This window comes from Gastrolobium bilobum, unplaced genomic scaffold, assembly GCF_033153095.1.
Source record: "Gastrolobium bilobum isolate Gb01-03AN ecotype WA unplaced genomic scaffold, APGP_CSIRO_Gbil_v1 utg27913, whole genome shotgun sequence".
Taxonomy (NCBI): domain Eukaryota; kingdom Viridiplantae; phylum Streptophyta; class Magnoliopsida; order Fabales; family Fabaceae; genus Gastrolobium; species Gastrolobium bilobum.
In genome coordinates, this window is record NW_026895939.1 from 3,942 (window position 1) to 29,492 (window position 25,551).

Consider the following 25,551-nt stretch of genomic DNA (forward strand, 5'->3'; position numbering starts at 1 on the left):
GAAGTAAGAAAAGACTTGAAGTTTGTTGTGGGACCGTTTAAGGTTCTAGCACGTGATGAAAAAGTGTTGAGAAACAGGACTATTCCCATGATCAAGGTACAATGGGAAGGATTGACTCCTGAGGACGCCACTTGGGAGCGGGAGAATGAAATTCTCCAGCGATATCCTGAGTTTGATGTCAGGTATATGTATATTTGATATTTGATTTTGTGGGCAAAATCCTTAAAAGGTGGGGTGAATATAATGACCCTAACTGGTAAATCTTAGTTAGAGATTTAATTTAAGGATTTAAATGCCATAATTAGATTCAGTGAGCGATTTCGAGTATTTTGACTGTAATCATGACTATGTTATGAACAGTGCGTTCTGCCGGAGAATTTACAGTTTTGTGAATTAACCGGTAGAGCTTAAAATGAGCAAAATAATTTTAGGAACATAATTTGAAAATTCTGATGACAAATATGAGTTCAGAACGAAAAATTGTATAGTCTGGCACTTTCCGTGAAAATCTCGTGAATAGTGTTTCTACCGGGTATTTTGTACTGCTGTTTAAGCAACCGGTAGAGTCCAGAAATAAATAATTGATGAAATAAGAATAAGAAAGTCCAATATATGCCAAGCAAGTCAATATAGGCCCAAGAAAATGATAAGTTTATAAGTTTTAAGTTTCGTAAGTAAAGGAAGTACAATTAGTGATGCACAGTGCATTTCGTCAAAAACGGTGCAAAAACCATACTGTGAATTATGAATATTGTTCCTTAGGAAATAAAAAATTAATGTAAATGATTTTAGGAAATAAAAAATATGTTTGTAGCTTTGAGTTAGTTCCGGGTCAATTTAAGTTAAAATACGCGATAAAAAAACATCCGATGAAAATGGCCACATGTGCCTATATAGCCTTGTCACTTAAATGAAACACTATTCATTTCAGATTTTCTTCTTCTCTCTCTTGCATGGCCGAGCTGCACATGGAGGGGAAGGGGCTAGGGTTTCAAATTTTCCTTCTTTGATTTCTTCATCATCCATCCACCAAATCCAATGACCCACCACATGAAATTGATTGGAAACCACTCAATGAATCCATTCCACCTATCCATTTGAGCTATAGTTGAGTGTGTGAAGAGTTATTCCTCCTCTCATTTTCGAGTTACTATTCATTGGAGGAGAAAAAGTGAGTTTTTGGATGGAGCTTGGCTTGGAGATTGCTCTCTAGGCTTTGTACAAGTGTTTAGAGGTAAGAAACCTCTATTTCCATGATATTATTTTGATGATTTAAGTTATGAAATTGATGAGCATATTTTGTTGGGAAATAATTGATGTTAGAATGTGAAATTTATGATGGATTATTGTTGTTTAGGAAGTTATAGTGTTGAGTAAGCATCCACATGTGATATAAAAATTTAAAAGTCCTATTGCATATTCCTCCTAGGTTTCGGCCATCATGGAGTGAGTAGGAGTTATTGTGGAAAAAATTATATTATGTATTGTGAAGGTATAGTGTGTTGGAAATGAGTGAAAATGGATGAGTTAGTAAGAATGCCTAAGTAAAAAGGACTTGGTGTCTAAACTCAAAATAGGAATTTAGTGGAAGCATTCCTAGGTGTTTGCAAGTTGTAATGAAGTAACGAAAATGCATTGTAAAAGAGAAGGATCTTTGGAAATTCCCCTTGTAGGATTCGACCTATAGGGTATTTAGGGACATATTTTGTACATTTTATTGTAAATAAAATGTGTTGTAACAAATTGTATAAAGGTGATGAGTTTTGAAGAAAAATAGCATGATTTATGTTGAAAATTCCTAAGGGAATGGTTGATTAAATTAAAGAACGCCAACGGTTATAAAGAGGTCTAGACTTGTGTATTGGCATAGGATTGGCAAAAATGCAAAGAAAGGAAAATAAGCGATAAAATGTATGCTTATGAAATAATTATGGTATTGCATCATTTTATTGATGCATTGTAAATTATTCTCTAGGTGTGCCTAGGGATTGAGAAGGATCGGAAATCTCTTGAAGCGATAAAAGTAACTTGTTCCACAAGTAAGCGTATTGGTAAAGCTTCAAGAGGTAAGCTCTATGTTTAAGGAGTCTTTTCCTGCTTGAGTGCTCCACCATGGTTAGTGAACTATGGTTGGACTGTATGACTGTGATTTAGATGCTTTGTATAGATGCATTCATATAGAGTTATTTGATAACATGATATGTTTTGCTCTGATGTGACTTCTGTAATTTGATTTCTGAAACAATCTCTGGCCATTGATTGTATAGTACCCGGACGTCCGCTTTGGGGTCCTCCCTCGGGACTGATGGTGTACTCCTCTGATATGTCTGGTTCCGCTTTGGGGTCCTCCCTCGGGAACACGTGCGTTGATTTCCGCTTGGGGTCCTCCCTTGGGAATGACGGCGCACATCTCTGATATGATATGGATATATGCTCTGTTCTGTTATGATATCTGTTATATGTTGTATTTGTATACTCTGTATCTGACTTTCATGCAGGAGTGAGCCAGGGGTATGGAGAATTCTCTATAAACCTGGAGCTTATTGAGATTTGTAATCTCACCCCTCTTTGGGGACACATTTTCAGGGGCCCAGATTTCCGGTGAGTCCTCACTAGGCAGGGACACGACACGTGGCTGAGGCAGTTGACAGACCGGATTTTGAGTGGCTGTAGGCTACTACCTTTTTGGAGTGTTTGATGTATTCTAGTATTTTCGCATTTGATGGATCATGATATTGATCCTTTATTTTGTATATGGCCTGTATATGTTTTGTACATGTCTATCAGTTTGATGCATGTACATTTGAGTATTCAGGAACGTTATATGATGATGTAGTATTCAGATAGGTTTATGTTTTGATGGCATGCTGTTAGATTTAGTGGCACGGAGCCATGTTATGCATGCGCCCATGTATGGGTATTTGATTATATTTGGATATCTGGTATTTCTGAATTGATATGTTGTATAAACTGTTTATCAGGAAATGCTTCTGAGTGGGATTGGAAAATCCCCAGTTGTCCGATTTATAGAGGAAACTCTGCCCGATTTCCGTTTACGCCGAGTAAGAATTAAGTTAGAAAAAAAAAAAAGTTAGCTCATATTTTTGTAAGTTAAGTCTTCCGCTGTTTCTGTTTGTATCATATGTATGTTAATTGAACCGGCTCGAGACGGGGATGTTACACAAACCTTCTTCCACGGTTCAACCTCAACCAAACAGGTACGAATAAATCTGCCCATCTTTGTTACAGTTCTCTTCCAACGAAACCCACTGTGTATATATATAACCAAAGCCCCTGCGTACATAACCATCTCCAGTACTTTATATATATATATTATATATAGTTTCACCGATTATCGAGTTATTATTTTTAATTTATGAGTAACCCACCGGATTTCGTATATGATTTTTGACTACTTATTGCCATGTTATCGTAAATCCAATTAGGGGGATAGCTCTGCTTTGTTTCCAGAGTTCCCTTTTTTTCCAAAGCACAATATATTTATTTAGGGATTGTAGTTTGTCCTTTAACATGACACCATCAAATTTCCTACACACACAACATTTTGTGGGACCCGCACTTTTTAAAACAAAAAAAATTAAAAAAGTTAAGGCACGCAAAACGAATCTCTATAACATTACACAATCACTTTTCCTACAACATAACTCTTATAAAACCCATTTATTTAATAGTAACAACAGATAACAAAAACCAAATCTCGTATACTAGATTATATACAAAACAAAAAATATATACAATCTATGATATCTATGTTAAATATAAACGGTTCAGTTCAAATTATAGGGATCAGTTCAGTTCAATTTTTTTCCTATCACTCAAAGTTCGGACTAATTTTCAGTTTTTTTTTAGAAAAATACAAATCTAAAACAAATGAACAAATGGACATGATTTCTATTTTGTTTTATTATTATAAAAATAGGACAAATTTTGGAGTTGTGGTTCGTGTGTCCAAATGGACATGATTTCTATTTTTGTTTTTTCAAAAGGAAAGAGGGTTTTTCTTCCAAAGGAAATTATAGGTTAAGTTAGATTACATTTATTAACATTTTAAGTTATGTAATAGTTAGATTTTAAGTTAGATTCTGATTTATTAACATTTTTGTTTTATATTATTGTCATCATTTGTATATGGAGATGAATTTGAATCACAAAACAACACTGAAATGATGGAGTAGGAGGTTGATGTTCAAGATGCAAATGTTGAGAGTGCTAATACAGCTGGATCAGTAGACACAAATTTGCCACCAAAGAAACCAATGAAATGATTATGGATTTGTGATCTTAATGTGTATTTTGGTGGAAGAAGTTGCTCTAAGAATGAGACATTTGTTGTATGTTGCATTTAATTATGTTTCATATTGGATTGATGAAGTTAAATGTAACTTATTTTGATTTGAATTAGATCAAACAGATTTAATATGATTTGAATTGATATCATTTTGTGTGTACTCGGGTCGCGGGTCGTGTTGGGTCGTGTCGGGTCGTGTCGTGTAAAAACAGGTTGTGGTCAAATTCAGATTGTATCGTGTCAGCCCGTTTAACCAACAGGTCGTGTTCAGGTTGAGTTTTATAACACGAATTGTTAATCGTGTCGTGTTCGGGTTGAGCCTATTCGTGTTCGTGTTAGACCCAGGTTGACCCGAACCCGACCCATGAACACGAATTGCCACCCCTAACCTCCTCTCTGTTTGATGTTAGGCCGACTAAGGGAACAAAGAAGAAGATGGGAATTTTGTGATGAACTTCACCTCTGAAGCTCACTGTTTGCAGAAGAAGTTTAGGGAAGTCGTAACCAGCGACCTTGGTCAAGAGGCGAACAAATACTTCTTGGTATTCTTCTTGGAATGGCTCACGGTTGGAGGGGATTAGGGCTGGGTTTTGGTTCTGCTTCAAGAAGACTAGTAATCAACCTTGGACTTCCACTATTTAGCGTAAAAGGAGGAGGGAATAAAGTGAAGCTGATGATGTTTAAGTATATGACCAGAATTATTTATTTCCTCCACTTGCAAGATGCTTAAGGATGGTGGGATAATGAGAAGTGAGTTTTGTGACATCAAAGAACAACTTGTTTCTTACAATGGATCTTGGCCGAGGCATGGAGAGAGCTTCCACGTGTCCTCTTGGTGTCAAGGTGTCGTGCATGCAAGAAGGGTGAAGGATTTGGAAGCTGATTACATGTTCACTAGGATCAGGATACTCTTAACCCTTCAGATACTCATTCGCACAAATAAGAGGGTAAAAAGGGTGCAGATTTTTGGCCAATGTTATTTCATGCATTCAGTTTTGATGGAAGATAAGGTTGGCTATTTCATTTGACAAATGGCACAAGGTGGGTTTCTCTCTTCACTCATTGGTTGCATGGTTAAGGGTTATGAGGATTGATGGTTATTGCCATGTGGCCACTATTGACCAATAAGTATTAATTATGCAGATTTCTCTTGGGTAAGGAGGGGATAAGGCTAAAGGGTCATGGAATCCAAGAACTTTAGTCTCCTAGTAAATCACCTATTATGTGCAATATACCACTAAATGATATTTCATGCATACTCAAGATATTAATTAAAACTTTTATACATTGTACCAAATTATTCAAGACTTTTATTCGTCATAATAAAATTAATTACCCACTTTCAACTAGATTCAAGTTCCGAAAATATACATGGTTATTCCTAATAATTTCCATTAAGGTAATTTTCCTAATTAAATTAGTTTCCCTCTATACATAATTTTAATTCGAATTTCAAGCATGCTTCACCTTCTTAATTAAAAATTATATAAGTTCCTAATTATGCGGGATGTTACACACACAGATACAGTTTTAGCCATCAAGTTGGTGCTCACAGTTTTGCCTTTACCAAAATTCCTACTCACATCATCAAGGCACGAAAAATTTATATTTTAGCATACTATCATGGGTTTTCCTACTCATGCAAGTTTGGGTATTTTATCTACATCAAGGGGCAGCTTCAAAATTCAAGATGAGTTATATTCCATGCTCAAGATTTGTTATTACAGCTTGCATGCCTTGGTTCTTTGTGCGGTCCAAAGGAGCAGAAACAGAGAATATTAATAACAACAATGTAATCCTCACAGGCCCTACATACTGACCAAAACTATGTAGAGGAGAAAGGGAGGTTTGCAACTCGGACTTACCTCCTCAGGTACGTACACGGGCTACAATTCGACCAAGGAGCAACTCCTCACTTCCCTAGGCTCCAATAGACCGGTTCCAGTTGCATGCAAGGAGAGTAAGAGTTCGACCAAAGCTTGACCAGGTGTATGCAAAAGGGAAGATTTGATCAGAATCAATTCAAACTAGGGGAAGCAGAAACAACCAGAATTATCTCACCTCTTTGACGAGTGTTCACGGCTGAACAAGGGAGGAGGAAGATGGAATGTTGGGCTTATGTGACAATCCCCTTGAGTGTTGCTCTTCGGCCAAGCAAGAAGGGGAGGTAATGGAACGTTAGTTGCTGGTGCTTCCTCTTGTGAAGCTCACGGATGTGTGGAGGATGAAGGGAAGAGGCTGCGTTTTTTTGGCTTTGATAGCCAGGGTGCACAATCGGTTCTGTTTTGCTCTTTTTGTGCGCTAAGGGGGATGATGCTTAACTTGGTTTTTCTTCCGTGCTTGAAGGGGATATACGAAAAGATCAGTTTTTAGATAATTGATTTGAAGTGAATTTTTGTTCCAAAGATGGGGTTTGGCCGAAGCATGGAGGAGGGAAGCAAAATTTTTCCCTTAGTGCATAGGTGGCGCACATGCAAGGGAAAGAAGAGGATTAGCTTGACACATATGGAGCATGCATTGGCTGAAATGGATTTGGATGCGAATGCATTGGATCAGAATCTATTGTTTTTTTCTCCTCACTATGGACTTGGGTCGTGGCCCCTAAGGGTTATTAGGACCAAAGTTTCACCCTCTAACTGATCATATTTTTATGTACTTTTCTATGTATTATCTATGGTTTTATTAGGGGATGTAATGTAACAATTAATCCTATCCCACACCTACATGTAGTTCGATTTCATGACATGACTCCACACTCCCAATTGCAATTTTAAATAATTTCTTAACAATTATTATTTCATGTGACCACTAGGTAGTAGCTAATGTTTCTACATACAAAGTAATTAAAAGTATTAAAATTCACCCTACCCTAGTGATATGTATGTAAATCGAATTCAAGACATGCATTCACAATTCTAATGGCAATTTATATTAGCTCCTAATTTTCACGGGATGTTACAGGTTTCCTTTATTTTCTCTATCTTCAATAAATTTAATGACTATATTTAAATTCCAATTTTAAATTCGAAATTCAAAATTAGAATTTAAATTAATTTTATTTAAATTCAAATTTCAAATTTGAAATTCGAAATTAGAATTCAAATTAATTTTATTAATTTACCATTTAAATTAATTAGGTTACATCATGGATCAAGTCCAACATGACCCATGATGCCACCTACTCTCTCTTGGCCCAATATGTGCGCTTTTCCAACTTAGGCCCATTATGCCATATTGGGCCCAAAACACATATGCTAGAATTCAAGACAACTTAAGGTGTTTGTGTGCGACCCATCAGGCCCAACATAGCCACTGACATAAATGGGCTTGGGTCCATTAGGCCCAATCCATCTAATGAGAACACAGAGCACTAGCAAGGCTTGGGTCTCTTTGTGGGTCAGTTCAGTGCGAGCTATTCTCCAATTGTCCACCCATGAGTGAGCTAAGACATCTCCATGTCTGTAGCTCACGAGGATTCTACCTTGCATCTCCATACAAGTAGCTGAGTTGTGCTAGTCTTACCCGAGATCACCAATGCCCATTATCAGTATCTCTAGACTAGGAACATATTTCTGGCAATGAACGTGTGGTGTCATTGAGCCCTCATGATCATGATCCCTATCACAAATCCTCAATGTGACACCCGTTCCATTCCAAGGGCTTTATTCAGTTACTCATATTCAATATTTGAGACATGCAATATGAAACAAGATAAATAATGCTTTTATTCATAAAATTTATTCATAACAAATAAAGAAGTACATGGGTCCATCTGACTCTCAGATTGTCTCTAGGACACCTATGTACTAACAGCTGTCACCCAAGAGCTCAGGAATGTCCTGTAGGAGGAGGAAGAATTCTGACTTAGGGCCTTGTGCCCATGTATTTATAGTACGCTTAAGTTTAATCCGTCGGTATTAGTGCTAATAGCTACGCTTATCATTTTAATCTCAAACTTCATATTCTGAGCCTAGCCATTTTTCTAAATTTTTTCATATTTTTATTATAATTTTTCGCAACACTTTTCCCGTACACATTTTCACGCAGTCGATATTAGTTCTGACATCAGTTCTCATTATTTCGACTTCAAACTTGATATTCCTGTCCTATATATTATTCTAGGAATATATACATACTTTTCATAATTTTTCGGGATAATTCATCGGTACGCACTTATACCGCAAAGCAGAACCGATATTTGCACTTTCCGTAAGAAAAACGACTTTCAGCGTTATTAAGCCCTTATATTAATTATTTAAGCTCACTCATAATTATTCAAGGTTAATTATGGATTTATTTTGTAAGCTCATAATTAGTTATTTAAATTCCTAATTTAACGGTACGGGTTCTTACAAAGGCTTACCTGTAGTGCCAAAATCTCTATCCAAAGGCTCAGCAAAAACAGGCAACCCAACAGTCTCACCACAAGTCAATTGCAATCTGTTCGTTATGAATACACAATTTAATATTCAGAAATCTTAATTTCATAACCATTAAACAAGGTCTTCTCTTTCATTTTCATTCTTTCTAATTCATAATTACTAAGCATTAAACCCCACAATTAAAGGTATTAATGTTTCCCAACAGTAACACTGACTTCCTAGGGCCTCATGCCCAAATGGGGACTTTCCCACGCACTAAAAACTGATTTCTGGCCATTCTGACAGGTAGGAATCGATTACCAAGCATTGGGAATCGATTCCTGCACTTGGTAATCGATTCCCAACGAGAGGGAATTGATTCCCAGGCGAGCAGAACAGATTTCTGCAGAATTTTTCTACATAATCCGCGAACCAAATGCTTCCCTAAGGTTCAAGGTTCAGTTTTTCTCAAAAACAGATGTTCAACAACACTAAGGATGCATAGATTAACAACCTTTAACTTGATTAACCAAAGTTTCCTCTTTTAGTGACTTAATTAAGCTAAAATCATGGATTTCAAGAGGAATGATCATGGTATACCTATGGAGTCTCAAAAACAGTAGAACAATGTGCTATTGGAGCTCTCAAAACAGTCCCAAAAGTCAGACTGCACAAGGCCACGAAATGGATGATCAAAGCTTGGTCCTTTCTCTACCAAAATGGCACCTTGAAGCTTCCAATGGCATGGAAATTGTAACACCCCGTATATTTCTGGTATGTTATCATATCATCGTATTAAGCTGCACTTAATTAAAAATGCGAAATATCTTTTTCTTTTCAATTATGACGTCATTATTATTACCAACTTGATTACTTAATCATTTTTAAAACATCGCCTGTATGTAAATTGCAAATAGACAGCTAACTGAAATACCTCATAATATAAATAACGTAAATAAGTCTCTAGTCACAGAACTACAACACGTAGACCGGACAACCCTGATAGTTTATACAACTCAAATAACAGGTACTAACATCAAGCGACATGGACAAACCCCATACTCGCATAATAAGGCACAAGCCCAACAACAGTCTCAACAACAACAACATAATATAAAGGCGGAAAACATAAACAAGAAACTCTGGCCTCCCGCCGCTAGAGGCATCAGCCCCCAAGTTACCTGAACCTGAAATAAGCGTCCCCAAACGTGGGGTTAGATCTGTAAACAAGAAATCTCAGTAAGACAAGAGGTCCTCAAGGATCTTCCACCCCAAGCTCAGTCACATGTGCAATATAAGTTCAAAAACAGTAATTCCATATCAGTTCCAAAACTATGCAGTGCAACAGATATTCATGCCATGTGTGTTATAACAATTCTACTGGCTAGAGAAATGCAGGAATACGTCTCTTACCTACAGTTAGTACAAGGAACATCGCTTGCACCTCACCCACAACCTCACCATCTTGTATGTACCACATACTCAGGCTTATCGTATAGGTGGAACACCACATGCATATCATAAAGGCACTCGCATATAACAGCTCAACATCATTTCAATAAATCAATATATCATGAAAACAACATCATGCATATAACCATACCCCCATGGGACATGGTGGAACCAACAATGGCTTAACCGAGGACACGAAAGCTTACCTTGTAAGTTAGCTATCCAAACCAAGAGTCCACACAAGCTCAAGGCCCACAAATAGCACAATCACAATCTGCCCATACCATAATTAATCAACAATAATCATAGCTAAGATTACATTAAGTGATTAAATATTTCTTACTCATTTTAACTCATCACATGTTGTTTCTGCAGGAAGTATTCGAATACTCCACGAATAGTATTCGAATACTCTAGCTCTCTAGAAAGTATTCGATTACTTTCAATTAAGTATTCGAATACTACAAAGTATCTGAATACTTTTTCCCCCAGTATCCGAATACCACAGTATCCGAATACTAAACCTCACTGTATTCGAATACTCTCCAGTAGTGGAATACTTCTTCAAAGGTATCTGAATACTTTTCTTCCTAGAAAAGTATCCCAATACTCTTGCAAGGAGTATTCGACTACCAGTGAACAAGTATTCGAATACCACTCGAAAAGTATTCGAATACTTCTTCACCAGAATGCAAAAATACGAACAGTGATCTGCATAATCCCATTTTTAAGGGTCCAAATGCGATTGGGAGTCCAATGACTCCCTAAACAGATAAACAACAACATGTTATGAACCCATAAACACATTCATTTACTTAAATGGTCCAAGTTTCACCTATTAACCGATTAAACAAGCTTAAAACCTCAAAATGACAAAGAGGTGATCATGGCTCACCTCAAGAGCCCCAAACTCAGAAAATGAGAGTGACTTAGAGCACTCACAACAGCACCAAGCTACTGACTTTAAAAACCACGAATTTGACCATCAAAGTTTGGATCTTTGCTACCAAGAAAGCTCCTTGACGGGGATGAGATACTATTGATAATGATCAACCCATCGTTTAATTTGATCTTGCGGTCTCAGACGGGGAATAAAGGAAACGGTCGTTCTCTTAACCCACTACGAAAATTCTTAAGAAGAATAGCCCTAGGTCAATAAGGAAAAAGGTCATTGACTTAGACAAAATAGTGGGAGGGGCCATTTATTTGAAGTCTTTAATAATATAGTCTATTTATAACAATTTTAAATATTTTATTTTTACATCCTATTCAGCTTAATATGTCGGGTCATTTGTCTCTGCGTACTATTCTCAAAACAAATAAGTTGACCGGTCCTAATTTCATGGACTGATATCAGAACGTCAAAATTGTTCTACGGGTCGAAAAAGTTGCTTATGTCTTTGACGCTGCTTTACATATTACGCCTAAGGAAGGGGAAGATGGGTTCACGGAATTTGATTTCGAGGCCCACAAGCAACACATGGATGATAATGTGTTGGCTTTTTGCATCATGCTGGCATCCATGTCACCCGAGCTGCAAAAGCAGCACGAGCATATGGATGCCCCCTCCATTATACTTCATCTCAAGGAGTTGTATGATAAGAAGGATAAAGCATGAGAGGTATGAGACCTCTAGGGAATTGTTCTTATGCAAGATGAATGAAGGCATGTCTTTTAACCGCCATGTCCTGAAGATGATAACGCTCATTAAGAAGCTAGAGGGTCTAGGCTGCATAATGGATGCTGAATTAATTAATGACTTAGTTCTATCATCACTTGCACCTTCTTTCAGTGGGTTCATTATGAACTATAACATGAATGTTACACTGCCTGAGTTGTTCAGCATGTTAACTACTTTTGAGGTGTCTATCAAAAAGGATAAGACACAAGCTCTTCTTATTGGTGGGTCTTCCAAGACCAAGGATAAGGGTAAAAGGAAAGAGCTTGCGAAGCCCAATCCTCTCAAGCCCAAAGGAAAGTCCAATAAGAAGACGGGCAAGGCCAAAGGTAAGGGCAAGGATAAAAATGACGCTGAGTGCTTCCATTGTGGCAAGAAAGGCCATTGGAAGAGGAACTGTCATGACTACATCATAGGTGTAATGGAAAAGAAGCATGGTGATGCTTCTACCTCATGTATTTACATGATTGAGGTTAATTTTTCTTGTGCTAACCCGGCTTCATGGGTATTGGATACCTGTTGTGGTTCTCACATCTGCAATATGTTGCAGGTGTGTTAAGGAATCCGAGGAAGCTAGACAAGAACGAGGTGGATCTTCGAGTTGGGAATGAAGAAAAAGTTGTTGCATTGGCTATTGGAGATGTTGACCTTGTTTCGTGTACGAGCCTTATGCTGCATTTGAAGAATTGTCTTTATGTTCCTAACATTTCTAGAAACATTATTTTTATTTCTTGTTTAGAACGAGATGGTTTTATATTTACTATTAAGAGTAGTGAATTTTCTATCCTTATGAATGATATTGGTTTTTGCTACTGCTTCTTTGGTAAATGGCTTATATGTTCTATAAATGGAAAATAAAGTCCTCAATGTGAATGTGAAACGACCTAGGATAAATAATAAATCTTATCTTTGACATTGTAGACTAGGACACATAAACGAAACAAGACTCTATAGGCTACATGCAAATGGACACCTAGATTCCATGGATTTAGAATCCTATGGATCTTGTGAGTCTTGTCTAGCTGGGAAAATGACTCAGACCAAGCCCAAAAGGTTTGAGAGTCATAGGGCTACTGAGTTATTAGGACTCATTCACTCTGATTTTTGTGGTCTAATGTCTGTCGAGGCTAGAGTGGATATTCCTACTTTATTATCTTTACTGATGATAGATCAAGATTTGGGTATGTATACCTGATGAGACATAAATCCGAAGCCTTTGAAAAGTTCAAGGAGTATAGGAGTGAAGTAGTGAAACAACGATGCAAGATGATTAAGACATTACGATCAGATCGTGGTGGCGAATATCTGAGCAACGAGTTTCAAGATTATCTAAAGGTGAATGGGATTCTCTCACAGTTTATCGTGCCTTACACGCCACACCCAAATGGTGTATCTGAAAGGAGGAACCAAACCTTATTGGATATGGTTAGGTCCATGATGAGTGAGACAGAACTCCCAAAATCATTTTGGGGTATACCTTAAGCACTGCAGCATACCTTCTGAATAGGGTACCTTCTAAATCTGTTCAGACCACTCCATATGAGATATGGACTGGTAAGAGACCAAACTTGAGCTACCTCAAGGTTTGGAGATCTCAAGCATATGTCAAAGCGCTGACATCAGAGGATCTTCTTTCTCAAGGATCTAGTGGGAGTAAAATTGAACTTGAAGAAAATCAAAGCCCACAAGAACAGATTAAGGAACCCGAGTATGCTCTGCAGGAGACATTCTCCAATGGAGAAGTAAACACACAACTTCGTAGGTCAACTAGGGTTAGTCAACCACCTGAGAGGTACGGTTATGTAATTGAGAATCAGCAAACCATTAAGGATGACGAATCTTGTAACTATGAGGAAACAGTCAAGGATGTTGACTCCTTCAAATGGCTTGAAGCCATGAGGTCTGAAATAGACTCGATGCATCAAAACTAGGTATGGACCTTGGTTCTACATCTAGAAGGAATGGTTCCTATTGGATGTAAATGGGTCTTTAAGAAAAAGACTGATGCAGATGGCAATGTTCAAACCTATAAAGCCAGGTTGGTTGCGAAAGGATATCGTTAAAGACAATGAGTTGACTATGACGAGAATTTCTCACCTGTTGCCATGGTCAAATCTATTCGGATCATGCTAGCTATAGCAACATATAATGATTATGAAATTTGGCAAATGGATGTCAAGAATGCCTTCTTGAATGGGTTCTTGAAGGAGGAGGTGTATATGACACAACCTGAAGGTTCTGAATCCAAAGGCCAGAAGTATATGGTATGCAAACTTCAAAGGTCAATATATGGGCTAAAGCAAACATCACGGAGTTGGAACATTCATTTTGACGAGGTTGTTAGGAGTAACAGTTTCATCAAGAACAAGGATGAGTCTTGTGTTTACAAGAAGGTTAGTGGGAGCAAGGTTATTTTCTTGGTGTTTTATGTGGATGACATACTGCTGATAGGGAATGACATCCCTACACTTCAAACAATTAAGGAGTTGCTTTCTGAAAGCTTCACCATGAAAGATTTGGGAGAGACAGCCTATATACTAGGTATAAATATCTATAGAGATAGAACTAAGAGGCTACTGTGATTATCCCAATCTACGTACATTGACAAAATACTAATGAGATTTAGTATGGAAGGGTCGAAAAGGGGTTTTCGTCCTGTCAATCATGGCGTGCATCTTTCTACGGTTATATGTCCTAAGACACAACAAGAGAAGGATCACATGAGTGAGATACCATACGCTTCGGCTATCGGATCCATCATGTATGCCATGATCTGTACAAGACCAGATGTCTCTTATGCTTTAAGCATAACGAGCAGGTACCAGGCAGACCCTAGAGAGGGTCACTGGAAAGCAGTCAAAACAATCTGCAAAAGTACTTGAGAATGACTAAGGATATGTTTCTGGTGTATGGTGGAGTTAATGAGCTAGCAGTGAAAGGGTTCACTGATGCTAGCTTCGAAAGTGACAAAGATGATTGTAAATCACAATCAGGGTTCGTATTCACCTTAAATAGTGGAGCAATGACTTGGAAAAGTTCCAAACAAGAGACTATAGTAGATTCAATGACAAAGGTTGAATATATAGCGGCTTCATAAGCAGCTAAGGAGACAGTGCAGATCAAGAAGTTCATCACTGAACTTGGGGTGTTCCCAGCGTTAGTGAGCCCATACAGTTGTATTGTGACAACAATGGTGCTATTGCGCAAGCAAAGGAACCCAGGTCTCATCAAAGATCAAAACACGTGCTCCGCAGATATCACATGATTAGAGTAATAATTGATAGGATGAATGTAAATATAGACTATGTTCCCACAAAAGGTAACCTAGCCGATTCTCTGACAAAAGGAGTTTCTCAGAGAAAACATGATAGTCATTATGAGGCTTTAAGATATAGATTTCGGTCAGATTGGCTCTAGGCCAAGTGGGAGATTGTTAGTACATAGGTGTCCTAGAGACAATCTGAGAGTCAGATGGACCCATGTACTTCTTTATTTGTTATGAATATATTTTATGAATAAAAGTATTATTTATCTTGTTTCATATTGCATGTCTCAAATATTGAATATGAGTAACTGGATAAAGCCCTCGGAATGGAACGGGTGTCACATTGAGGATTTGTGATAGGGATCATGATCATGAGGGCTCAATGACACCACATGTCCATTGCCAGAAATATGTTCCTAGTCTAGAGATACCGATAATGGGCATTGGTGATCTCGGGTAAGACTAGCACGACTCAGCTACTTGCATGGAGATGCAAGGTAGAGTCCTCGTGAGCTACAGACATGGAGATGTCTTAGCTAACTCGTGGGTGGACCTATTGGAGAATAGCTCGCACTTAACTGACCCACAAAGAGACACTACAAGGAAATGTCACAGATAGTATCAATATGTAATGTCTCTTATTATTTGGGTGTGTCTTTCCTTAGACCTAACGTTGTCGTATAGACCTGTGCTCTGGAAGGCTTGCTTTGATTGTATATCTTGTCTGCTTGAAAAAAGACTAGTAGGTATACTCTTGGGCATGCCCTAAGGCCTCAGGGCTAGTGTGACAAGCTAAAGGAATTCGTCAATCTCTGTGAGAGATTAGGTTATCCGTAGACTGGTGAAATCGGGATGACATTTACAGGACTCGGAAATCTATGCATAGTAAAGGAGTCATGAGATGGCCCGCTCTTTAAAGTTCGTAAATGAAGATTCCCTGTTTCGGCAAAAGCTAACCCTAGACCGCATGGGTTGATACATTTTCCTTGACCTAGGTCAATGGGATGGATAACCGAGACCAAAGGACAATTCACACGGTAACCAAATAGGTATAACAGGTTGATCATTCGATGAACTCAACTAGCTCTGGGACAACAAAGCATTGCTAGTGCTATGTGTTGTCATTAGATGGATTGGGCCTAATGGGCCCAAGCCCATTTATGTCAGTGGCTATGTTGGGCCTGATGGGTCGCACATAAACACCTTAAGTTGTCTTGAATTCTAGCATATGTGTTTTGGGCCCAATAAGGCATAATGGGCCTAAGTTGAAAAAGATCAGATATTGGGCCAAGAGAGAGTAGGTGGCATCATGGGTCAAGTTGGACTTGATCCATGATGTAACCTAATTAATTTAAATGTTAAATTAATAAAATTAATTTGAATTCTAATTTCGAATTTCGAATTTGAAATTTGAATTTAAATAAAATTAATTTAAATTCTAATTTTGAATTTCGAATTTAAAATTTGAATTTAAATATAGTCATTAAATTAGATTTATTGAAGATGGAGAAAATAAAGGAAACCAATCAATTAGATTGATTGGAAACAAATCAATTGGATTGATTGACCAAAATTAAGGAAACCAATTAATTAAATTAATTGGCTGAAATTGGGGAAACAAATCAATTGGATTGATTGACCAAAATTAAAGGAAACTAATTAATTAAATTAATTGGCTGAAATTAGAGAAACCAATCAATTAGATTGATTGACCAAAATTAAGGAAACCAATTATCTAGATTAATTGGCTGAAATTTGGGAAACCAATCAATTGGATTGATTGGGTAAAATTAAGAAAACTAATTAATTAAATTAATTGGCTGAAATTGGGGAAACCAATCAATCAGATTGATTGGATAAAATCAAGGAAATTACCCAATAAGATTGAGATTTGATGAGGGCGCTGATTTGACCTAGTATTAGGTTAATGAGTCGCCATATCTATATGTAGCCCATCTTCTTCCTTAGTTTTATATATCTTCTTTTTCTCTAATTTTCTCCACTGAAACCTTAGCCAATATACACATCAGTGTGATGGCTATCTCTCTCTTGGAATAACCAAAGGCACTACCCAATCTCTATTCTTCTCTTGAGTTTAGCAACCTCCATTGAAGGAGATTAGACATTCGAGGAAATGTTCTTCTCTTACAAGACAACAAGGTGGTGTGGATTTCCATTGGAGGACTTGTGTTCTTCAAGTCTGAAGAATTGATCAAGAACGCATTTGACCAGGAATAATAATCCGAATAAAGGTATCTACTTTAAACCCTAACATGTCTATTGCATGATTCATGGGTTAAACATGATTGAGGGTGGGCAAAGGTTGCTTCTTCCGCATAAAAAAATTTAATTTTTCCCTCTTTTATGTTCATGGCCTACAAAAAGCTTCTTACAAATCTTACCTACGGAGTCCCAAAAAACTTTTGCTATATAAGAAGCTGTATAACCCGAGGGTAAGGAAGTAAAGTGGCAACCTTTAGAGAACCTATCTACCACAACCAATATGGCGGTGAAGCCGTTTGATGGAGGTAAATGAGTAATAAAATCCATGGACAAATCTGTCTATAATAGGTTGAAGTAGGCCAAAAGGAGCATGGTTTTATGGTTTAATTTTTTGACAAACAGCACAATGTTTAACAAAGTGCTTGACATCATTTCTTCTCCCTTTCTAGGTAAAAGTGCTGGAAATGCGATGCACTGTAGCCTTGACCCCGGAATGGCCTCCTTGGAGTGAAGAATGCATATCGTGCAACAGCTTAGGAATGAGACTAGAATCTGCCGGCAAATATATGCGGTTGTTGCAGAGTAGAAGTTTTCCCTGGGCACGCCACTTTGGCCATGAGTTAGGAGATAGCTCTAGATCATGTAGAATCTGTTGAGCATAAACATCATTATGTAACTCAGTATGTAATATGTCTGTGTAATTAGAAATAGGTCCAGATAGCATAGCCAACTGTGGAACAGAGCTGGTTATGATCTCAGCTGGTTGCCTGGATAATGCATCAGCAATAATATTGGTCTTCCCTGATTTATATTGAATAGTAAAATTGAATCCCAGTAGCTTGGCAAGAAAAAGCTGTTGTTCCGGAGTTTGGACAACTTGTGACATTAGGTGGTGTAGACTCTGATGATCAATGCAAATAATGAAATGTGACCCCAATAAATATTGCCTTCATTTTGCGACTGAAGCTGAAATCGCAAACATCTCACGCACGTATGTTGATTTTTTTTATTATTTTTTTGCAAAGTGGGAGACAGTTTCCTACTAAAAAATGCAATTGGGTGGTTGTTCTGTAACAGAACGACACCCACACCAGTTTCGGATGCATCTGTCTCTAATACAAATGGAAGAGAAAAATTGGGCAAGGCCAGGACAGGGGTAGATGTCATTAATGACTTAAGTTTATGAAAGGCTTCATTTGTAGTTGTGGACCATACAAACCCTGCCTAGCTTAACAAATTTGATAAAGGGTAAACAACCATGGCATAGTGTTTGATGAACTTTCGGTAGTAGCCAGAGAGACCCAAGAAGGCTCGGACTTGAGTTTGTGTAGTAGGTATAGGCCAATCCACAATAGCCTAAATTTTGGTTGGATCTGGAGTAACTCCACAACCTGAAATTATGTGACCCAAAAAGTGAATAGATGAGAGTGCAAATGAGCATTTCGACAGCTTCGCATATAACAGGTGGTTTCGTAGTGTATACAAAACTTGAGACAGATGATGAATATGATCCTAAAGGTTAGCGCTATAGACCAAAATATCATCAAAAAATATAACTATGAAACGACGAAGAAATGCAGAAAAAACCTCATTCATGGTAGCTTGAAAAGTGGACGGAGCATTGGAGAGGCCAAATGGCATCACTACAAATTCGTAGTGTCCCTGATGTGTCCGAAAAGCAGTCTTATGAATATTTGTTGGCTCCATTCTAATCTGATGGTAGCCTGAGTGCAAGTCAAGCTTTGAGAAAATGTGCGCACCATGTAATTCATCCAATAATTCATCAATGGTGGTATTGGGAATTTTTCCTTAATGGTAACTGCGTTTAGGGCCCTGTAGTCGACACAAAAACGCCATGTTCCATCTTTCTTCTTAACCAATAATACTGGGGAACTAAAAGAAGACTGACTTGCTCTAATAAGACCGCCTGCCAACATTTCTTTCACCAAACGTTCAATCTCATTTTTTTTGAAAATGAGGATAGCGATAAGGACGCACCTGAACAGGTTTAGTTCCAGGTTGGAGGATAATTTTATGATTCAAAGTGCGCTCAGGGGGTAGTGAGGTAGGTGGTGTAAATATATCCGTGAACTCATGAAGTAATTGCTGAACTTCTGGATTAATGCCGATGTTGGTGGTGTTATGGGTCGTATGGGATAGAGGCTGGCTGATGGTGGTTGGGTCACTGGAAGTAAAACACATAAGGCAAGCATCAATAGAGTCATGGGCCACCAACTTCTGTAACTGGGCCGGTGAAATCAAGGAAGGATCCATAGTGATGGCTCCTTGTAAAACAATAGTAGTAACACCTCTAGAGAAGAACATAGTCAGCTTTTGATAATCAGTAATAACCGAGCCCAAAGTAGCTAACCATTGTACCCCAAGAACAAGGTAAGCTCCCTTGAGGTCAATAACAAATAAATCCACTAGGAATGATTCAGATTGCAATATTAATGGTACGTCAAGACATTTTTCCGTACACAGTAATTTGTCCCCGTTACCAACTTGAACTGTGAAAGGGGATATGTCATGTAATGTCAAGTGAAGGTAAGAAGCCATGCATGGGGTGAGGAAGTTATGAGTGTTGCCCCCATCAATTAGAACTTGCAAAGTGTGGCCTGAAACGTGCCCTTGTAAACGAAAGGAGCAGGACGTTCTATGTCCAAAGAGAGCATTAAAGCTGATTTCTGGTGGAGAAAAGATTGGTTCAACTATTTTCACTGAGTTTTGTGCAATGTCAGTGGTGTAATCTTCTGTATTATCGCTTTCATCACCTTCCATATACAGAAGATCAGGTTTAGCTTTACATTTATGGCCAAACGTATACCTCTCCTCACAGTTGAAACAGAGGTTCTTCTCCCTTTTAGCATGTATCTCGGCAAGAGATAAGCGTTTAATTGGGATAGCAGCGATGGGTGAAGCGTGAATGCTGGATGGAGTACCTGAAGATTGTGCTGGAGCAGTGAGCTTGAGAGGTTTTAGGAGACCATGTTTTGAAAGGTCTGTCAAGATTCAATTGATCTTCATAGACACGAGCTAACGCAAAAGCTTGATGGACATCTGTAGGTCTATGAGGAATCACTGCACTACGAATCTGGGGTTTCAAACCAGAGAGGAATAAACTCTCGGTAAGAATGGGTGACAAACCCGGAACGCGGCTGGATAACCGTTCAAAAGCAGTTTGATAGTCTTGAACTGAAGCTGTTTGTTGTAATTTCGCAAGGAGTGAGGCAGGGTCCTCAAACTCGCTAGGGCCAAAACGTTGGTTGATAGCCAATACAAAGGCGTTCCAAGTAAGAATAAGGCCATCTCTGGACATGCCTTGAAACCAATTCGCGGTTGGATCGTCGAAGTGAAACGAAGCAAGTAACAATTTATCAGCCTCAAGTGTTTGATAAAACGTAAAGTAACGTTCGACAGCGAACAACCAACGAGAAGGATCGCTGGCTGAAAATCGGGGTAGATCCAGTCGTGGTGACCGGCCACCAGATCCAGGACCTAGAATACCATTATGACGACCATGATGGGCACCCATACCTTGATTTGGGGTTTGCTGGATAGCACATTCCAGATCCGCTCGCATTTCGTCAAATCACTCATGTTGTTGGTTTTCCATTGCCTCAAAACGTCGATCATGAGCTACTTCCCATGCTGTGATCAATTGTGCATTGGATGCTTCCGCCGTTTGAAGACGTGTTTTAGTCGCGTGAAGCTGCTGTCAAAGATCAGTGATCTGTTGTTGTATGTCTTGCATCCTAGTGTTTTCTGCCATAGGAGGAGATGCATCAATAAAAGCACCAAGTTGTTGGGGAAAGAAAATCAGAGAGAAAGTAGAGAGAGAAGTAGAGAAATTAGAGAAATTAGAGAGAAGTTTGTCCAACGATTTTCTATTTTTTTTTTTTTTCTGTATATATTCTCCACAATGAACTTGCAATTCATCCCACGTGTACACTCTTGGTATCAATGTAAATTTGCAAGGTAACTAAAATAATGGGACTCAGTCCAATATAAAATCTATAAGGTGTTTGGGCTTGGTGGTGTTTCTTTTGGGTCTCATGACCTGGTCCGGTTGAATAACTCTCATTGGATGCAGGTCCCCTACATACCGTCATCTCTATGCTATAATGTAGAATCAATTGAAATATTCTATGCAGTGTATTTTAAACTAAAAATGAAATAAGTTTCGTACGCGTAATACTAGTAAACCAGTCAGGATGTATTATTATAAATTGAGAAGACATCCCGAAACTTAAATTTTATAAAATTTCGGTATTACAAATACTCATATCTCTCATATAAATGCAAGATTTACCCTTCAACTTCAAGTATTGCACTTAACCATAATCAGAGCCAACGCACATGCCACCAGGACACAACCATCATCTTAGCTTAATATCATTACTAAACATAAAATTTTATCATATTTATTATGAAATTAATATGGGTAAAGGATTTCTTCACTCAACGAAGATAAATTATCTATGGTGAGTCCAAAACGACATTCTTTTGGGACAGAAATTAAGGTGTTTTTTTTTATTTACAAAAAAGAAGAAAAAGAAATTAAGGTGTTTTTGTAATTATAATATATTGTAGAGTTATATTAGTCTTTATCATTATAATTTTTTAATTTTATAGTGAAGATAATTTTATATTCTATAATTAAAAATATTTTTTCCAATTAATATTTAATAAATAATTGACATGACTTTTGATAACTACACTCGTCAAGCTACTGTAGAAAAAAGAAAGTGAAATTTCAAAAATGTTGTCAATTTCAGGTTCCCCGTGATTGGGCTCAAAAAAGATGAGCCAGCAATTACAGTCCTAAAAATATTATCAAGAAAAAAACTGGTCAGAAAGGGACTTGTACTATTTTACCATATCGTGTCCCAAATGGTGTCAAGAAAGTCTTGTCCAATTCTTAGTGACTGTGTTTAAAGGGTGGGATCGCTGAGAGTGAAAGAGATGCAGACATTCGTTCTTGCAGTTGCATGCCCCAGGCAGGGCATCACAAAGACAAAGACAAAGCCAAAGCCAAAGGCAAATCAGTAGTTCCACATGGACCCTGTCGTAGACGATAAATAATGCGTGTATTGGAATTGGAAGGGTTAATGTCGGTTCCGTTGAACCGTTGAGTTGACGTGGAAGTTCTCACCACCACAGCGCAATGCCATCCCCAACCTTCTTCATCATCACCGCACTATGATCCTTGTCATTTTTTTCAAAACGGGACCACAATATTTATTAGCAATAGCGAATTTTATCTTTAACAACATGCCACGCCAACAACTTTCTGGCCTCACAAATATTCAAGTCTCTACCACCTCCACACTTATATATATATATATATATATATATAGGGGAGAGTTCTTTTGACTCCAGAGTAAGACTTTTAAGTCTTACTCCAAATCCCAGCCGTTGATGGACGGAAATCAACGGTTGTCATTAATAGTATAATTAATAATTAATTAATTAATATAACTTCCTAAATTATAACCGTTGGATGGACGGAAATCAACGGTTAGGATGGAGAGTAAGACTTATAAGTCTTACTCTTGAGTCAAATGATCTCTCTCCATATATATATATATATATATATATATATATAAGGGCAGGATATTCTTACACCACGTGATAGCCGTTAGATCAAAAAAGATCAATGATGTCACATGCTTATAAATCAGAATCATTGATCTTTTTTGATCTAATGATTCTTAGATGAGATGTCAAATTGATACTGGTGTCAAAGATCCTACATCGTGTATATGTATATATATATATATATTCTTACTATCTCATGTATTCTTACTATCTCATTTTTTCACTTTCAATTTACTATCACTCTAATATAATTATATATCTCGAAAAATCTAATAAAAATTGCTTTTTTTTTTTTTGTTCAGACACTTTTTAAAAGTTATTTGCTAAAAAGTGGGATTTAACTGCCGAAAAATGATAGTAAATTGGTAATGTAAAAATTGAGTAGTAAGAATATCTACCCAATTTTTTCACTTTCAATTTACCTATCACTCTATATATATATATATATATATATATATATATATATTATATATGAGTCATATTATTTTATATATGATGTAAATTATATTTTCAATCTTGATAGTTGATGTTATCTATATTTAACGGTCTTCATATATTACATATAAACAAATCAATGATGAATATTTAATGTTAGAATTCTCATTGTTACACTAGTTTCACTCTGCTTATTAATGCCTTCCTTTGATTTACGGTCGTCTGAGATGACCATCATATGCCAAGAAATGAGAGTTGTGGATAAATAAATGGTTGTTTCCACTTGACTCATAAGAATATTTAGTATTTTGCTATATATAGGCGTTGAAGACTTATATGCATTATTGGTATTTATGTGAACCTTGAACATTATCTTTTCTGTCTGAGGCTGAGCACTGAAGTGAAGCCAAAACACATCAAAATAGAGCAGAGCACATTCCTGAAGTAGGTTAATTATCAGACTGAAGCCAGACATAAGACTCTTTTTGTGTTTTCAGGCTTTGCCACTTTCTTTCTGAGGCACAGTCTTTAAGTTTGAATCTATCTCTTCTCAAAAAGAGACTGTGAGAGATTACTTTCAATTGAAGAAACTCTTTCTTTCTCTCTTTTTTGATATATTGTGAAAAAGGGGTTTCTCACTTTCTGCAGGATTTGATGAATTTTGACTGGTTTGATTGTCCTTTATATGGATTATTACATAGCATGCCATTAATTTTTTTAATCTAGCTGCTAATTCTTCAATTTGTAGTTCACTGCATGGATTATACACATGTGCACACCTATTAATGTTTTTGTCATTCCATCAGCAATCTACTTGCATGATAAAAATATCTGCAATCTGCATTCATCTTTTGCATTTAATTTAACTAACTAGTCTCTGTGTGACTTGCCATGATGGTTGTATCCATGAAATTGAACTTGTCATCTGGTCCTCCATGACCATTTCTTCAGAGTTGGTGAGACTGAACATGCTTAATTGTTTTCTAGGTAAGTAGTACCCTTTTGTCCAGACTAATTGACCGTGGAAACTCATGGAGAAACAAGAATTATCTGCTACTTATGATCCTGATGCCAGCAGTGATCAGCCAGGTTCATTTCAGATATTCAAATTGCCAGATAACAGTAAAAGTGAGGAGGATTATAGAAAAGCCGTAAAACTTGATGGAGGTGCGGTAATCGCTCCCTCTAATTCTGCAGGTGGTAGGGAATCTGTCAACAGATGGATGGCATTTGCTGGGAAGTCTAAATTCACAATTGATGGCAACTCTACTAAAAGGGATCTTTGTGGGGATAAAATTATAATGAAAGACAATGACTTGATGGATGAAGCAACCATAGCTGAGAGAACTGCTGAATGGGGTCTTGTGATGAACTCTGGTAATTTCAAAGCAACAGGAGTAGTAGATAGAAGTTCCTCTGACAGAAGCAAAAACTTATCAGATAGACTTGTTGAATCAACAAGGACTTCTGGGGAATCAAATTATGGATCCGAGTCATCATCAGGGGTGTTCCCAAGGGTCTCACAAGAGTTGAAGGAAGCATTGGCGACGCTGCGACAGACATTTGTTGTCTCAGATGCAACCAAACCAGACTGCCCAATCATCTATGCTAGCAGTGGCTTTTTTACTATGACTGGTTATTCTTTAAAGGAAGTTATTGGAAGGAATTGGTGAGCATGTGCGCTGCCTTAATAGATAGCAAGATATATTCTGTTTCAGTCTACATCCTTAGCTACCATTACCAGTTTACCACCAAAAGCTGGTTAACTGAACAAAACATACTGTTCAACTGGCAAACTTTTCTACTATTTTAAGTTGAAAATGTGGGAGAGTGAGTCTTAGTAGATTTTTAGCTAGAAAATATATATTTGTTTTTAATCAAAGCAGCCAATTTTTGGTTGCAGCCGATTTCTTCAGGGGCCAGATACTGACAAGAATGAAGTTGCAAAAATTCGGGATGCAACTAGAAATGGGAGAAGTTATTGTGGCAGGCTTTTAAATTACAAGAAAGATGGAACTCCGTTCTGGAATCTACTCACTGTCACCCCCATCAAAGATGACCATGGCAATACTATCAAATTCATTGGGTCAGTCCTGCCTTTCCTACCTGGTTTTTCTTGCCTTGATATCACAGGTTTTGCTCACTAAATCATGTATAATGACTTGTGTCACTTTTACTAAAAGTTCACGTGATAAGTAAAATTCATTTGTCTAACTGATAAATGCCT

The 25,551-nt window shown here is 37.5% G+C and overlaps 1 protein-coding gene across 6 annotated transcripts in view; it reads left to right on the plus strand.

The window, feature by feature from the left end:
• The first annotated feature begins 23,625 nt into the window (after positions 1 to 23,625).
• LOC133296887 (phototropin-2) overlaps positions 23,626 to 25,551 on the plus strand; it is a 56,497-nt gene continuing 54,571 nt past the window's right edge. Inside the window, exons 1-4 of one of the 6 annotated variants that reach the window (XM_061495934.1) lie at positions 23,627 to 23,768; positions 24,312 to 24,413; positions 24,522 to 24,993; positions 25,228 to 25,410. In XM_061495934.1, the coding sequence (XP_061351918.1) occupies positions 24,356 to 24,413; positions 24,522 to 24,993; positions 25,228 to 25,410 (713 nt within the window). In that variant the 5' untranslated portion in view covers positions 23,627 to 23,768; positions 24,312 to 24,355. The other 5 variants (XM_061495932.1, XM_061495933.1, XR_009749569.1 and 2 more) reach the window with 5 other exon arrangements.